Below are 17,399 nucleotides of genomic sequence, written 5' to 3' on the forward strand. Positions count from 1 at the left end.
GGGCGTGGCCGAACAAAAACCCGACAGATTCGGAAAAACCTCCGCATTTTAAAAAAAAATCTGTCGCGGAGCTTGCACTTACCTTCACTCAGCCCGGCCCGGTGAACTCCAGTGCGTTCCAATGCTTTTCAGCAGCAGCAGCGCCACCTGGTGGACGTCGGAGGAACTACCTTAATGAATCCCTGCTGGACCCGAATCCAGCGCAGAGAACGCACCGCTGGATCGCGAATGGACCGGGTAAGTAAATCTGCCCCATTTACTAAGGTGCTTGCGCCAGTTTTCTGCTGGACTTTGCACATTTTTTCCAGTGCAAACTGCTTGCACATGTTTTTAAGAAGGGTCTGCGCCACATTTGTCGCACAAGACTGTTTTGTGTCGCGGCTGCACTATTCTTCCTGCAACATAAATTTCTGCACTGAAATAGGCGTTTTGGTGCTCAGTCGGACTGTGCACCACAGTTATCATGCAAAGTCCGATGGAGATGTGTTGTGCAGCCCATGTTAATGATGCACCAAAAAAGTTGGTGCACTCTGTTAGGGGGCAGTACAGAGGGTATCAGATTTATGAAGAAATCATGTGGAATCCTGAAATTGGTGCCCCCTGCACACTACATAGGAAAACTGCATATAGTACACACTACACTGTTCTTAGTAAATGTGGGCCAATGGGGGTCATTTGCTAAGGGCCCGATTCGCATTTTCACGTCGTCTTACCCGAATATTTCCTACTTGCGACGATTTTCCCTGAATTGCCCCGGATTCGGAAAAACCGCCGCAATTTTAAATATAAAGTGTCGCGGGACACGTGCTTACCTTCACCAAGAATAGGATCGTGAACTCCGGCAGGCCTCGGGGAACTTCAGCGCAGCAGCGCCACCTGGTGGACGTCGGAGGAACTACCTTAGTGAATTCCAGCCGGACCGGAATCCACCGCAGAGAACGCGCCGCTGGATTGCGAATGGACCGGGTAAGTAAATCTGCCCCAATGTGTCTGAAAAGCATAACATTTAGAATTCTGAAAAAGGTGATTTTTTCAAAATAATCAACAACTTTCCAATGTTTTTTTTATAAATAAATTCAAAACATATCAACCAAATTTTCTCACTAACATGAAGAACACCATGTCATGAATAAACGGTCTCAAAATCACTTGGGCAAGTTAAAGTGTTCTAAAGTTATTATCACATATAGTGATACATGGTATATTAGAAAAATTGTGCTTGGTCCTTAAAGGGGTTGTCCACTTTCAGGGAATAATTTGATATTTTTTGTGTAAAGTTATACAATTTTCCAAATTTTACATTAGTATCACAGAGAGTAATCAGATTTGTGTGACACTAACAGATTGTGCACCTGCTTGTCCATCACATGACCATGGACAGAATTCTATCCAGTGGAAGTAAATATAGAAGCTTTATATAGAAGGACAGCAAACAGAGATCTAGAAAATCATGAGGAATTAATACAGAAAGTTTATTGGGAAATTTCATTGCACAAAATAATATCAATTATTTTTGGAAAGTGAAAATGAGCTCACTTGAAGCTAATAAAAATTGTGGTTTATAGTACTAGTCTATTCATATGCAAAAGTGACACCTTTTGGGCTCCCTAAGCCTCTTGGGCCCGATTGCAACTGGACCATCTCAAGTTACGCCCCTGGAGTTAGTCCTTAATCTTTTGGAATTACTGATTAACCCTTTGAGGATAGAAGAAACTGCATTCTGGCCTCGTCTTTTGTGTTTTAAAGGAAACCTACCATTTCAAATGGTAGGGGTAAGCTGTAAGTACCGAGCACCAGCTCAGGGTGAGCTGGTGCCGGTGCTTACTTTCGTTAGTGTTATTAATTGCGGTATCGCGGTTTTAACACTTTTTAATCTTTATAGCAGAAGCTGCTTCGGCGCTGCGTGCAACCGTGCGTGCGCAACGCCTGCGGCATTTCCTATGTAGGCGCGCGCACGATCGTGCGCACGCAGCGCCGAAGCAGCTTCTGCTATAAAGTTTAAAAAGTGTTAAAACCGCGATACCGCGATTCACTTACATTGTGCGGCTGACTTTCTGAATGTGTCGCTTCCCCGCTCAGGTCCGCCGGAGTTCACCATCTTCCTCCCGGTGCATGTAACTGCATGGCTTGCGACACAATTTTTAAGTTAAATCCCACGGTTTGCCCGAATTCGTCGGATTGTCCGCCCCCGATTAGTGTCACATGAAAGCCTGGTGCGCTTGTGCCAAAATCTGATTGCGTGCGACACAATACCCTTTTAAATGCGGCGCAAATCCGAAATCGTCGGAATATCTGAAGTTTGTGCGGTCTGCGGACCCTTAGTAAATGAGCCCCAACATCTTTGATTAATCTGGCCATAAGGCTTTTTGGGGCAAAATTAAATCTGTTTGACCAGCACTAGACTTATAAATGCCCACTTAAAGTTGTAGTTGCTGTGGTGCAATATACCATACAAACACTAGATGTCACTGTAAATGCAAAAAAATGCCTCCACATAGTGTGGGAAAAGACACAGCGACACAAGGTTCAAAACAATGTAACATCCTGTGAGAAACATTCAGCGCTTTTCTCACAGAGGAATCTTGATTATTACTACATGAGTAATATGTTGGCTATTTGTATTTCTGCACTGGCATGCAAGCACAGCACTCAAGGAAAACCTTCAATCCTATTATTTGGCAATTTGTAAGGGCATGGTAAACTAGAAGGGCCCCATTATACATCTGACAGCAACATGTTGCACACATTGTAACCACTTTGTATTGGATTTTAAAAGTGTTGCTCAACTTCAATGCTTCTAAAATGTAAGTAAAGATATATGGATGGTTTACATCACACACAGAGCTACAGATCTCTCTCCAAGGTCAATAATAATCACTTAATAATCACCATTGACATGAAACTTTCACTACTTGCTACCAGCTTTATTTTCACCAGACACCACATATTGCAGATCCCTCAGCTTTAAACATAGATTGAATCAAGTTATAGGGTCTGTTTACATTAGCCATATATATGTCTGTGAGATCCCTCAACATAATCCACTAGTATAAGAAGCATCATAACCAGCTTTATAGGCAGGCTCATAGGGATTGGACAATTGGGACAATTCAATGACAAACAGCTCCACAAAGTTTGATACCCAATTTCTCCCAAGTACAGGCGGTCCCCTACCTCTGGATATTGGTAATTTATTGTACTTTAGTCCTAGGCTACAATGATCAGCTATAACAGTTATCACAGATGTCTGTAATGAAGCTTTATTGATAATCCTGATTCTTATGACAACCCAACATTTTTAAAATCCAATTGTCAAAGAGACCAAAAAAAATTTTGACTGGGGTTACAATAATAAAATACACAGTTCCGACTTACATACAAATTCAACTTAAGAACAAACTTACATTTTGAATTTTCATGTATTTTTGAATTTTATTACAATTTGCTGCAAAATTGTATGGAGGTGGTTGGGTGTATGAATTAAAAAAAGTTTTGTAAGCATGGCAAGCTTTGTTTAATGAAAAAAATTGTAACAGGATAGGAGCTTTGTAAAAATTGTATGTTTTTAAGCATTTATTTTTAATAATTTGTGTTTGTCACAAACTAGCAATATGGTGGTAAGGGCTGTCAACTGTTAAGACAAATGCAATTGTCAAGTTGTCTGCTTTCAAAAAATATATAGGTTTTTGCCTTTACTTTTTAATCTGTATATTTGCTATATTTTTCAATTTGTGACTGTCTTAAAATTTCTAGCTGAAAAGCATATTTTTGGTTATTTCAGTTTTAGTGATTTTGGGTTGATTTATTAATGTGAACATATGACTATGTGGTACCTATGAACTCTACAAATGTTCATCTATTACATTTAGGAGATGTGAAGCGATTTTTTTTTCTGTTTGGGGAACATTTTTGCCATCAAAGTCAATTTTTATGCATTGTTAATAAAAATGTTATACTTTGAATCAAAATTGCATGAAGGTGCTTATGTCTACAAACTCATTGATGCAATTTTGACATGGGAAACATGGGTCTGCTTTTAAAAAAATGTATGGTTTGGTGTGGTTTAGGTTAATTGTTTATGCTGTAATTTTGGTTTATTTGTCAAAATGATAAAAATTGCTCTGGCCAATAACGCATCAATATTTCCAGAAACACCTTGCAAGGAAAGGGTTCAATGATTCTGAATTAGAAGCTGCACACAAATATTTGAGAAATTATATCAAATTATATATAAAAATATGTAAAAATTAACCTCTGAAAACTACTTATAAAAATTCAGCCACAAAATTTCCTGAGTAAAAATGATTCTATAGTCATTGTACAATAACAATAATAACTATTGTCCCATATGTGAGTAAAATACATCCAAATTCATTTGGTATTATCACAAAAAAAAGTTTTGAAAATATGCAATTATTTTCTTGCTACAAATCAGATAGCAGTTTTACAATGGGGAATTGTACTGTGGTTGACCAGAGATCCACAACGACAGGCATAATAGTATCCAAGCCTTCTTCATTAAGCGTATATGCAATATCATATTTGTTATTTCGGTTGTAGAAGTTTCTGGCACTATTTGGAAACTGTATACAATCTGGAGATTACATTGTGTTATTACACATATAAATAATGAATCATGTTTCTCTGTTTTTATCCCAAAAGTCATCGTCATGATATTAGTGATATTTGTTCTGCTTTCCTCTTAAGCGCGTGCTCTTCCTGTGATTGGGAGTTTCCAGCGAGGGCAATAAGGAAGCTAATAGAAATTCATTAAAACTATGTGAATGAAACTAGAATCTGCCTGGAGGTCATGACACAGTCCTCACAGAGATGCATGGGAAATTTCTCAGATTCCTAATACTTATTTTAAGAGAACTAGGCTGTCTGAGGTCCAGCTTCTTAAAGGACATCGATGTGTAGAGCTTGCGTGTGCGTTTCTTTGTGCACTGAGTGGAACGTTTCTTGGTGACCTAAGAAGCTGCACATTTGCTATAAAAAGAGTTTTAAAAAAATTAGCTGCAAGTCCAGCATTAAGGAATTAAACAAATGTTTTCCCCCATAACCTGTGGGGGTTTTTTGCTCTCCAGAATGGTATCCAGGCCTCTCTTGAGCATATACATAGAGTCCGCCATTACAGACAGAGTTCCATAGTCTCACTGCTCTTACAGTAAAGATGGTAGAATCGCCTCTCCTCTAGGCGTAGAGGATGCCCCCATGTCCTGGTCAAAGGCCTAGGTATAAAAAGATCTTTGGAGAGATCCTTGTACTGTCCGTTCAGGTATTTGTACATTGTAATGAGATCTCCCCTCAGACGTTTTTTTTTTCTAAACTGAATAACTCCATATTTTGTAAACTGTCCTTGTAGTCTAGTCTCCTTATTCCCCCGATTTGGTTTCTCTCCTCTGCACACGTTCCAGTTGTACTATGTCCTTTTTATACACAGGTGCCGTAAAACTGTACATAACGTCACCTAAATGCCTCCCGTCATTGCTGTTGTCATAGCCGTCCTTTAATTTATGCACGTCCCACACTGCTAGTCCTGCCTGCTCCTGCCCAAAGACCTAGGAGAGAGGTCCTTGGGCAGGAGCAGGCAGGACTATCAGTGTGGGGCGTGCATAACTGAAAAGAAGGCGATGCCAAGAGGCACTCAGGTGGCATCAACCTAAGCTCCTCTGGCTAATTTACATTTTTTTTTTTTAATCTGTTTCTCACAAATTGTGTTGTTTCTTATAAGATCCCACGGAATTTCTTGACAAGTAGGTATCCAAACTGGCCCTACTTACTTACTAGAAACCACCCTAAACCGTGTCCAGTAATTAGGAATTGATACCTAGTAGTAGATGATAATCTAGGTTGTTTGGCCATAGTCCGGGGCCCAAGCCTTCTAGGGGAACCATGGCTACCCAAACCACCCACCATTTATTCCTGCTTTCAGTACAAATGAACACAAGAGCCACTTCAGGACCTTTCAACTTCCACCAAAGCTTCTGAAACTTCAGATTAAAAGCAGGCAGAAGGGACAAATCCTCCATTCCCCAAGAAGCTTGATTCTAGTACCATATGCACTTGTATATGGTATACAGCCCAGGCTCCAATTCAGTCTTAAATGCCCCTGTTGATACCTCTCTTTGCCAAAGTGCAAACAAAACTATACAAATGGAAATGAATGGTCACCAGAGCTGGGTCACAACAGAGAAAACAAACATAGTATCAAATGGATAGACAAAAGGGAAACCAAGCTGGCCAAGGGTGTCATGAGATATCAGATATAAACAGACAATACAAGTTAGCTTGGTCAAGTGTGGAAATATAATAAGCAGTGAGGAAAGGCTCCCAGGAACTTTTTTGTTATGTCAGAATCTTGGTTCACTGCTGATAGGATAAGGACTGCCCATTACAGCAGGTTAACCACTTATGAATTGGAGCAGAGCTGCTGAGTAATGGGTGTGGTGCAATACATTCAACACAACATAAACCACCAAACATAAACCAACAAACATGAACCATTGTTCACACTTGGAATGTCAGAGTAAAACAAAAAGACAAAATTAGCACATCCTCAGCCACATTCTACACTATAATGCTGACACAGATATTAGATCCAACATATATTATTATACGCAAAACAAAATATTGGCAATTTAAACTAGAACTTACCCCACAGAACAAGCCCTCATTGGGTTTGTTATTGTAATCTTTTTAATAAGTAACAAATACTGAAACGTAAAAATATGCATAGTTGAGATTTCCGTAACCATAACAACCCTTGGCTGAGAATTATACATTGTATTATAAAATACTAATACTCACAATAAAATTGCCATCGTTTACAAAGATTGTTTGCAAGTTTTCTCATTGATTTATTGGAGCATCACTGCAAATCTTTTCAATGAGTGACATAAAAAGATTATGACGTGAAACCAAGTTCACATAAGGATATGAATGTATTTCATTCATATTATCAAATCATCTTATATGTTGTTTCCATGGTCGGCTCAACAAATGAATAGATTTTATTTCAGTACATTTCCAGGGCCATCAATAGTGCGCATATGTTTGTTATGATATTCTACAATGAAAAACCTTGAACAAGAAATACATCCCTCTAATTCATAAAGCTAGGATAAAAGCCACAGTGATTCAGGGACTTTTCTTTTTGTGTTGTATTAGCTGCAAGAATAAACAGGGCTTTTGTTGTGGGCTAGATTTACACCCAAATAACTTTTCATCTATAAGGAAATTTCCCAACATTTATTTTATAGCGATCATCTTGAGAACAGGGTTGAAAACCAAAGTTTTTTTGAGGTAAAAGGGGGCGGCACACGTTCATACAAGTTCATGTGTGAAATGAAGGCAGAGAGCTGTGAATGTCTCCAATCCAAGATAGTTGTGGGTCCCAGACGCATGCCATAACCAGGACCACCACTAGGAATTCCGGGGACCTTACTGTTCATGTTATTTTCCTATCTTACTGTACACTACTGCCTCACGTGGCAAAGAAATGCCTAAAGAGTAACCATCATTTCAAAAAACTTTTGATATGTTGTAATTGGATTAGTTACCCAAATCTTGCGCCTTCCTCTTGTATTCTGCAGACTAGTGACTCCTTAGCTGTTGCTAGTATGTTGAGAAAATTGTAGACGTACAAAAAACAAAATCAAAAATCTGATGTAAATACTTTTGTGTAAAAACTACAAAAGTGCTTAAGGAATTATACCTTTATTGGCTAACCAGAAAAATTATATTTGGTACAAGCTTTCAGGTCACACCGGCCCCTTATTCAGGCATGGATACAAATGAAGCACTGAGAGAAAAACCCAACATTTGAGGGATGTTACAATAAGATAATTAGTACATATGGTGAGACTCAAGATGTTGCTAGGCACGTTTACTATGGAGGGAGTGACAGACCCCCTCTCTCTCCTCATAGCTCAGTGCTCCAGTACTCAGTCATGTGCTGGAAGAAGAACTAACTAATTAATGACCAAACAACTACACTCTCATCTCTCCCTCAGCTTTCCCTACACTTGTATGTAAACAGACAATCCACACAGGCACAAGCTGCATATCCCTCACCTCACACTGCACAGCAGGAAATGGCAGGAGAGACTCTCTGTGCTGTGCTGTAGGGATTGATAGATAGATAGGAGATAGATAGATAGATAGATAGGCGATAGATAGATAGATAAATAGATAGATGTGAGATAGATGGATAGATATAATAGAGATGATAGATAATATATAGACAGAGATATGACTAGATACAGGGGCGTAACAAGTAGAGGCAGGGCCCCATAGCAGACTTCTGAATGGGGCCCCCTACAGCCTCAGAAAATATAAATATTTGTATACTCACACATTTATACACTCATGCGCAAACATTCATGCGCTAATATATTCTGTACATTCATACCCTTATACTGATCTGTCCCAGTAGCTGATGACCACATGGGGGAAGTACACAGCAGGAATTAGAGATGAGAGATTAACATTTCTTATCTGAGCTACCTATTTATGCTGGGTACTGTGGAACATGTGAACTGTTACATAGATATTATGCTGAACAATGTACAGCATAATATGTATATAATGGTGTACATCCTCTATTCTTTAGTATGTCAGGTCGCATGCTGGGGCCCCCTGGCACTGCGGGCCCCATAGCAGCTGCTATGGCTGCTACCACTGTAGTTACATCCATGACTAGATAATAGATGATATATAGATATGAAATAGATAGATAGATAGATGCAAGAAAATGAGCAGCACTCCAATTGTAGTGATAAACCAAATGTGGTCCTTTTTATTCCATCATAAGTGACAGTAGCAATGTTTCGGCCCTGGAAGAGCCGTTTTCAAGCTTGAAAAAGGCTCCTCCAGTATAAGATGGTCTCCACGTATGTCTCCCTCATAGGAAAAGATAAGAGAGAGTCATATCACAGCGGAGATGCTGTAGAATTCATGTGTAATACAATTATTTATTGTAAATCTGGTGTCTCACAGATGAGGTTTATGATTATTTTTTATCATTCTCTTCTATCAGGCTGATATTCCAGCTTTTTCCAGCTACAAATTTCAGGTTCCTCACTCCATAATCATCTCCTCCCCCTTCATGTTACAAATGTAATACTGTTCTCCTATTCCCCTAAAGATCCCTATTATGTCCCCAGTGTAGCCAATATACACTCAACGGCCACTTTATTAGGTACACCTGTCCAACTGCTCGTTAACACTTAATTTCTAATCAGCCAATCAGATGGCGGCAACTCAGTGCATTTAGGCATGTAGACATGGTCAAGACAATCTCCTGCAGTTCAAACCGAGCATCAGTATGGGGAAGAAAGGTGATTTGAGTGCCTTTGAACGTGGAATGGTTGTTGGTGCCAGAAGGGCTGGTCTGGTCTACTGGGATTTTCACGCACAACCATCTCTATGGTTTACAGAGAATGGTCCGAAAACGAAAAAACATCCAGTGAGCGGCAGTTCTGTGGGCGGAAATGCCTTGTTGATGCCAGAGGAGAATGGGCAGACTGGTTCGAGCTGATAGAAAGGCAACAGTGACTCAAATCACCACCCGTTACAACTAAGGTAGGCAGAAGAGCATATCTGAACGCACAGTACGTCAAACTTTGAGGCAGATGGGCTACAGCAGCAGAAGACCACACCGGGTGCCACTCCTTTCAGCTAAGAACAGGAAACTGAGGCTACAATTTGCACAAGCTCATCGAAATTGGACAATAGAAGATTGGAAAAACGTTGCCTGGTCTGATGAGTCTCGATTTCTGCTGCGACATTCGGATGGTAGGGTCAGAATTTGGCGTCAACAACATGAAAGCATGGATCCATCCTGCCTTGTATCAACGGTTCAGGCTGGGGGTGGTGGTGTCATGGTGTGGGGAATATTTTCTTGGCACTCCTTGGGCCCCTTGGTACCAATTGAGCATCGTTGCAACGCCACAGCCTACCTGAGTATTGTTGCTGACCATGTCCATCCCTTTATGACCACAATGTACCCAACATCTGATGGCTACTTTCAGCAGGATAATGCGCCATGTCATAAAGCTGGAATCATCTCAGACTGGTTTCTTGAACATGACAATGAGTTCACTATACTCAAATGGCCTCCACAGTCACCAGATCTCAATCCAATAGAGCATCTTTGGGATGTGGTGGAACGGGAGATTCGCATCATGGATGTGCAGCCGACAAATCTGCGGCAACTGTGTGATGCCATCATGTCAATATGGACCAAAATCTCTGAGGAATGCTTCCAGCACCTTGTTGAATCTATGCCACGACGAATTGAGGCAGTTCTGAAGGCAAAAGGGGGTCCAACCCGTTACTAGCATGGTGTACCTAATAAAGTGGCCGGTGAGTGTAGTAACAGTGCCTCCACAATAGCCAATATAGTAATGATGCCCTCCATAGTAGCTAATATAGTCACCGTGCCAGAACAACAGCTCAAAATCACAGAGGCTCCCACTAGCTCATATTCACAGGGCCCCTAGTAGAACATAGTCACTATGCTCCAACAGTAGCTATGGGTGACAGGGCCCCTAGTAGCACATAGTCACTATGCTCCAACAGTAGCTATGGGTCACAGGGCCCCTAGTAGCACATACTCACTATGCTCCAACAGTATCTATGGGTCACAGGGCCCCTAGTAGTACATAGCCACTATCCTCCAACAGTAGTTGTAGGTCACAGGGCCCCTAGTAGCACATAGTCACTATGCTCCAACAGTAGCTATGGGTCACAGGGCCCCTAGTTGCACATAGTCACTATGCTCCAACAGTAACTATGAGTCACAGGGCCCCTAGTAGCACATAGTAACTATGCACCAACAGTAGCTATGGGTCACAGGACCCCTAGTAGACAAGAAAATAAAAGGATCTCAGCTCAGGTGCACGTTATGTGACCACATGTGACATCATCATGTCGTGTGCATCAGGGAATGGCACCGCATGTACACATTGCTATGGTCATTAATTGCATCTGATGGCAGCCTGGTGCTTGTGTGTGTGTGTATGTGTAATATACATACTGTAGACATATACATTATAGACAAATGACTAGACTAATTATGGTTTCATCTCAATGTCATGGTTTCATCCACCTCTTCTTAAACCTTGATGTTGGACAACTACTTATGTGTGGATGTCCCCTTACTACTGACAGTGAACCACACTTGCTTTCCTTCAGATTTCATTGCCTTTATGTGTTTAGGAATTTCAGATGCTACCTTGCTCCTAAATTTTCTTGTAAGACAAGCCTTTCTATTAGCAATGGTAATGATACAAAATACAGAGAGGAGACAGACTATTAAAATGACGATAATGGTTAGGAGACTTTGTGTTGTGTGCTGTCGGCAGTATTGGCTTTGGATATTAGTATTATTGATAGGAACACTTATATTTGTATCTGTATAGACACAATGTGTGTTCTCCAGATCTAGAATATTGATTTCAGACATCAGCCACAGATTCAGCCACCTAAGGGAACAACAGTCATAGGGGTTACCACTAATAAGCACCCATTGTAGACTATGAACCCAAGCAAGAACTGTCTGTCCATCCACCAGACGTAAAGCATTATGCTGAAGGTTCAGACTTTCCATTGCAGAACATTGGAGACTGGCTGGAATCACGGTAAGTCTGTTACCAGACAGATCCAGAGTTTTCAGCCACTTTAGACAGGGGAGATTTGTCTGGGAGTCTTTCATCAAGTTTCTTTTAAGTGACATTATCTGGAGAGACTGTTGAACTTCGGTTAGAGCGCCTTCATGAATGCTTAACCCTATGTTGTCTGACAGATCCAGAGAATACAAAGGTGTATGTTGAAATACATTAGGTGGAAGGTGCTCAATCCTGTTATTTTGCAGATTTAAGTAACGCAGATGTCGAGCCCCGGAGAATGTAGTGCACACATTTTCTGTTGTGTCATCTTCTTTAGAACGGCAAAACCTTATATAATTGTTTTTAAGATTGATTTGTTCAATTTCAGGCATTAAATCAAACAATCTTTTTGGGATGTGACTAATAGAATTTCCATGGATATCTAGTATCCTCAAGGACCGGAGAGATATAATCCAATTTTTTGCATTCTGATGTGACATTTGAGGGTGGAAAACTTCTGTGATGCTATGTAGACAGTTTTCAGCCATGTTTACATTCTTTAGAGAGCTGATATAGGACAAAAATTGCCAAGGAAATGAGGTCAATTGGTTGTAACTAAGATCCAATTCTATTATGTATGTTAGATGGGAAATTATATTTTCTATAGTACTGGGAAGATCCACATCAGCAATGGTTTCATACCAGGAGGCCATCTTCAAGTTTTCTTCTGATTGATTTGATAAAGGGAAGAGCTCTTGAATATTATTTCTTGAGAGATTAAGATACTGTACCATGTTGTTTTCCGGCAGAATTGGAAAGCTGACCAGACTATTTTGGCTTAGGTCTAGCTTCCTTAATTGGTAGAAATTGTGAGATGTTTGACTGTGAAAAAATTGGATGGAATTTGAACTGAGGTTCAGCAGATGTAGCTGGGGGAGATCAAAGCTTGAAATACAGCTGATGGCATTGAAAGCAAGGTTTAGCACTCTTAGATACTGCAGAGAGTCAAATGCACCTCTCTCTATCTCTGCTATGATATTGTTGGAGAGATCCAACTCTGTCAGCCGTGGAACTCCATCAAACATTCCGGAGAACAGGATTGCAATACTGTTCCATGCCAGATCCAGACTAACTAAAGAAGTAATGTTTGACAGATAGCAGCGCACCATATCACTATCCAAGTTATTGTTTGCAAGATTTAATCTTTTTAGATTGTGCAGACTGTCAAGAACTCCTTTGTGAGATGAATAATGCTTGTACAATCTGTTTGAGGCAAGGTTAAGAGACCTCAGTTGTAATAAAGTATTAAGTGCTCCATTTTCAATGGTTTCCAGGTGATTATGTTCAATGTTAAATTTCTCAAGCTCGTGCAGATGTGATATAGAGACACTTCTAAGTTCCCAAATGAGGTTATGAGACACATCTAGTGTCTTCAGATTGTCTGGCAAGCTGCTTGGCAAAGAGTTCATGGCAAGATGTTGGCATTTCATGCTAGACAAATGCTAGGAAACAGAAAACACTTAAGAATTAGAACCATATTTTAAAAGAATACTGACTGTCAGACATATATGGATTAGCATTTGTGGCTAATATTAAATATCACTTTGACAAAGGCACATAGGGAACCATTTATTCTTAGACTTAAGGTTTTCTTAATTTTGAATGGAATTGTTACCATATATCCTTCTAAATCCAATAGACAGTGATCATTGGTTCTGATCACCTTGTCCTACTCCCAGAAACATGTAAATGTTGTATCCAGCTTTTTCTGACAAAACATTGTAATGAGAAAAGTTAACAATGCTTGGATATGGAGTTATTAATAAGTTGTAAACAAAAGATATTGTGGGGGCAAATCAATGGGATACAAAATCAAGCATGATAAACCTTGCTCATAGATCCAGGCACTGTGACTTCTTATATTTGTTATCCATGGTCTCCTATCTAAAATCAAATTTTATAATGATGCTAATGAAGAGTTATTGAAGGGGGGGGGGTGTTACCTGAGCCCCTCCATGCTGTAGCTTTACAAGCTGTTATACTGTACAGGAGCACTTCCCCACTCCCTCAGTGGGGAGATGAGGGGTGTAACAGCCTGTGAAGCTGCAGCACAGAGGGGCTCTGGTAACACCTCCCAAGCCCTTCTGACTCTTTAGCATTATTATCAGATTTTAGATGGAATTAAGTCATGGATAATATATATAAGAAGATTACCTAGGATCTATGAGTAAGTGCCTCTGGATGCTTGATTTTGATGGTAGTTTTCCTTTAAGGCTCAATAGCTTATACTTCACCTCTGACTGAAGCCATACACATTTTAATTAACTATAGTCACAAAGGATAAAGTACACAATCACCTTCCCTTTTCATTGGAGACAAATCTGCATTGTCATTTTGGTGAAGTATCACATCTCTGCACATTTCCTTTCTGAAGAGAAAGAAAATAACCACATCTTTAAATAGCCACCTGAAAGTGGTATTACATGAACCCTATAACACAGTGGTATTTTTGCTTGATTTGTTCTCATTTCTGTAAAATTTTACATGTCCCCAGGTATAATGATCACATGAAAAAACCTCAAACATAAAACTCACAGTCATAATGAGAGCTTTAAATTTAGTGGATAATAGATAACAAAAACAAAAAGTTAGTAACAATTTGCTAAAATCTTTATATATCAAGTCTTGATATTAAATATATGGCTCACACATTGACTTCTAAGACAGTTGTGTACTAACCCTATGATAATATAGAGAGCTGCACCGGCTTAGTATAGAGCTGTGGATCTTCTGTGTGATCCGTCATTGAAGACATCATCAACACTGGCTTATTGCTTGGCACAGTTACAGGCCTATTATTCTTTGTACAAATGCCTCCTCTCTCTGAGTGATAATTATGTAACCTTAATTTTACTGTAACCCACTGAATATGAGAACATTCTATGAATGAACTGCTATTCTCTGCAGCTACTCCTCAATCTCATACTGACCATTAGTGGTTTTCCCATAATTACTAGTTTTAGGAAGCCATAAACAGAATAACTATTAGTTAAATTGCACACCCTTCATCAGGGTCAGATTAAGCGGAATTCACTGGAAAAAAAATTGAAGTGAGCCATTGGGGCAGATGTATTAACGTATATGCCCCAAAAAAGTGCCAGGAACTCATTTTATTGGCGCAAAAGTGTTGCAGATCACTTATAATGGGTTTGTGCAAGAAAGAACAGATGCTCCCGACTCGTCTGTCTTTTCTTGGCGCAAGTGGGCGTGGCCTATATTTTCCACATCCCACATTTATGTTGAGTTTATTGGCTTTTTAGGCGCAATTTTTGGCGCAGAACAGACCAGAGAAAAAATGGTCTGAAATTTTAAAAAAAAACAAGCGCAGCTCATGTAAGAGTATGGGGCACATCTGATTTGTGTCGGCATTTTTATGGCGCCCGACTGATTAGTTCTGTCTGCGCATTAATTACTTGCAGCCGTGTGCTACTTTAATACATCAGGCTATGCTTACCATCGTCGGATCTCAGATGGCGACTGTTAAGGTTGTGACAGAATTAATAAATTCCCCCCATTATGTTACATGACCCCCCAAGTCATATGTTGGAAGGCGAACTTACAAAAAACTGATAATATGTACAGTATATAGTTACATATTCACATAGAACAGTTAAATAAAGACTTTGACACATCATGTTCAACCTTCAAGTTAAAAAAAAAAGTATTTTATCTCACTAAGGCTACATGCACACATTGTATGCCCACCGTACCGTAGTACAGCGGGCATACATCGGCGCTGCGGAGAGCAGGGGATGAGCGCAGCTCACCCCCACACCACTCTCTATAGGACTATACAGCGCATGGCGACATGTCCTATCTTTCTACAGGCTATCCCGCACAGGGTCGTGAGCCTATAGAAGTGTATGGGGGACGTATATCGGCCGCATATATGTCCCCCATACATGTGTGTGAATGCATCCTAAGAATAACTAACTAGGCTCATTAACCATATATTCTACAAGATAAGTCAAATCTACATTTCATTTTCTCCAGATGTGCCTAAGGCTTACACCTCCTATTGTATTAGTCACTTCTATATCCAGCTATCAATCTAGATTAGTAAATGAAGTGCCAGTCTTGATAAATCTCCCCTATGAGTGTTCACAGCAGAACATGTAGAAGACTATTAACTTCAATGTTTCAATGTATAAATCGTTGTGGTAAAAATGGCTGTGCTCCATCTAATGCCAACATTTCCATATACAGCACAATGTGACTACATACCTGGACACATGTTTGTGCAGGATCAGTCTTAGCCATTGTCCAGCAAAGGGTTATAATAGAAATGTGGATGATAAATAAACCACATCTCGGCTTCTCTCCTCTTTCTGCTCTATAGGAGCTCATCATTGTGTCTGCATGCTGGAGCCTCTTCTCTTCTTTTTATAGCTATTAGTTAGAGGAAGGAAACATGTTTGGAAGTACCAGGAGAGAGAAGATAGTCCCCATTTACTCTTACCAAGGAAATTTCTTTTCTCCTGAAGTCTCTACCCAATTAATACTTTTAAGCATAAAAAGGAAGAGAATGGTAAAAATAACTTAGACATTTATACAAAAACTAAAATAAAGGAACATGGGATTATTGGACAAAGGTCAGCTGAATTAAAAACTTGAACTGTTACTTCTCCCTGACTTATATGTCTCACCCTATTAAAGCTCCAGTTCATGAACGTTCAGAAATCTTATTGCTGTTTTCTTTATTGAAAAGACCCTCTGCGCTCAGCAAGATGATATATTGTGTATTAGTATTATCAATTATATGTTACTTTTTTATTTGTAAAACAAAAAAACATTTAGTTACATTACTTCCCATATTTTTCAGACTATAAGGCGCACCGGATTATAAGGAGCACCATCAATAAATGCCTGCTAAAACGTCTAGGTTCATATATAAGGCGCACCAGATTATAAGGATGTATGACCAGCAGGTGGCAGACATGTGCACAGTTCAAGGCAGCTATTGTCTGTAAGTACGGTTCATATATAAGGTGAACTGGACTATAAGGCGCACCTTTGATTTCTGAGAAAATCACAGGATTTTTTGTGTGCCTTATAGTCCAAAAAATACGGTATATAATATAAAATACGCACATATTCAAGTACATTTACCATATTATTGAATACAGAAATCTCCCGGCAAAACCACAAGGCTAAAAGAGAGCTAAATGCAAATCTAAAAATTAATGAAATAAAACTGCATCCTATAGGGGGCAGTGGATGTGGATTATACATAGTTGTGGGGTTCCAAAAAAAAAGACAACCCTTTCCACATAGAGCACATAGTGTACATGTACTTTTTTGGTTTTGTTGTCTGTTGTGTTCTTATCATATGATTAGTAACAGCATTACATGAGGACAAAGAGGGAATTTGTTTGGGGATTGACAGTTCACAATAAACATGGATTCTTTACTGTAAGAGCAGTGAGACTGTGGAACTCTCTGCCGAAGGAGGTTGTTATGGCAGATACGTTTTACATGTTCTAGAGGAGCCGAAATGCAATTCTAGAGAACAAAACTTTTATTAACTTGATCAAGGGAGTTATTCTGACTGCCATATTGGGGTCATGAATTTTTTTGGGCCAATGGGCATCAGCCTTGTAGGGTATTTTTTTGCCTTCCTCTGAATCAACTCTATGATTTTATAGGTTAGATTTCCAACTTTATCTACTATGAAACTATATACCTTATGACAGTGGTGGTGAACCTATGGCACGGGTGCCAGAGGTG

The 17,399-nt window shown here is 39.7% G+C and overlaps 1 protein-coding gene across 1 annotated transcript; it reads right to left on the reverse strand.

Annotated features, from left to right (window-relative positions):
- Positions 1-10,233: 10,233 nt before the first annotated feature.
- On the reverse strand, positions 10,234-16,009 carry LOC140076677 (transforming growth factor beta activator LRRC33-like). Its single transcript, XM_072123320.1, has 2 exons — positions 15,897-16,009; positions 10,234-13,114 (listed from the first exon to the last, which is right to left on the reverse strand). Exons 1-2 carry the CDS (start codon positions 15,930-15,932, stop codon positions 11,141-11,143), a joined length of 2,010 nt encoding a protein of 669 aa, XP_071979421.1. The 5' UTR covers positions 15,933-16,009; the 3' UTR covers positions 10,234-11,140.
- Positions 16,010-17,399: the final 1,390 nt, after the last annotated feature.

This window comes from Engystomops pustulosus, chromosome 9 (genome assembly GCF_040894005.1).
Source record: "Engystomops pustulosus chromosome 9, aEngPut4.maternal, whole genome shotgun sequence".
Lineage (NCBI taxonomy): Eukaryota > Metazoa > Chordata > Amphibia > Anura > Leptodactylidae > Engystomops > Engystomops pustulosus.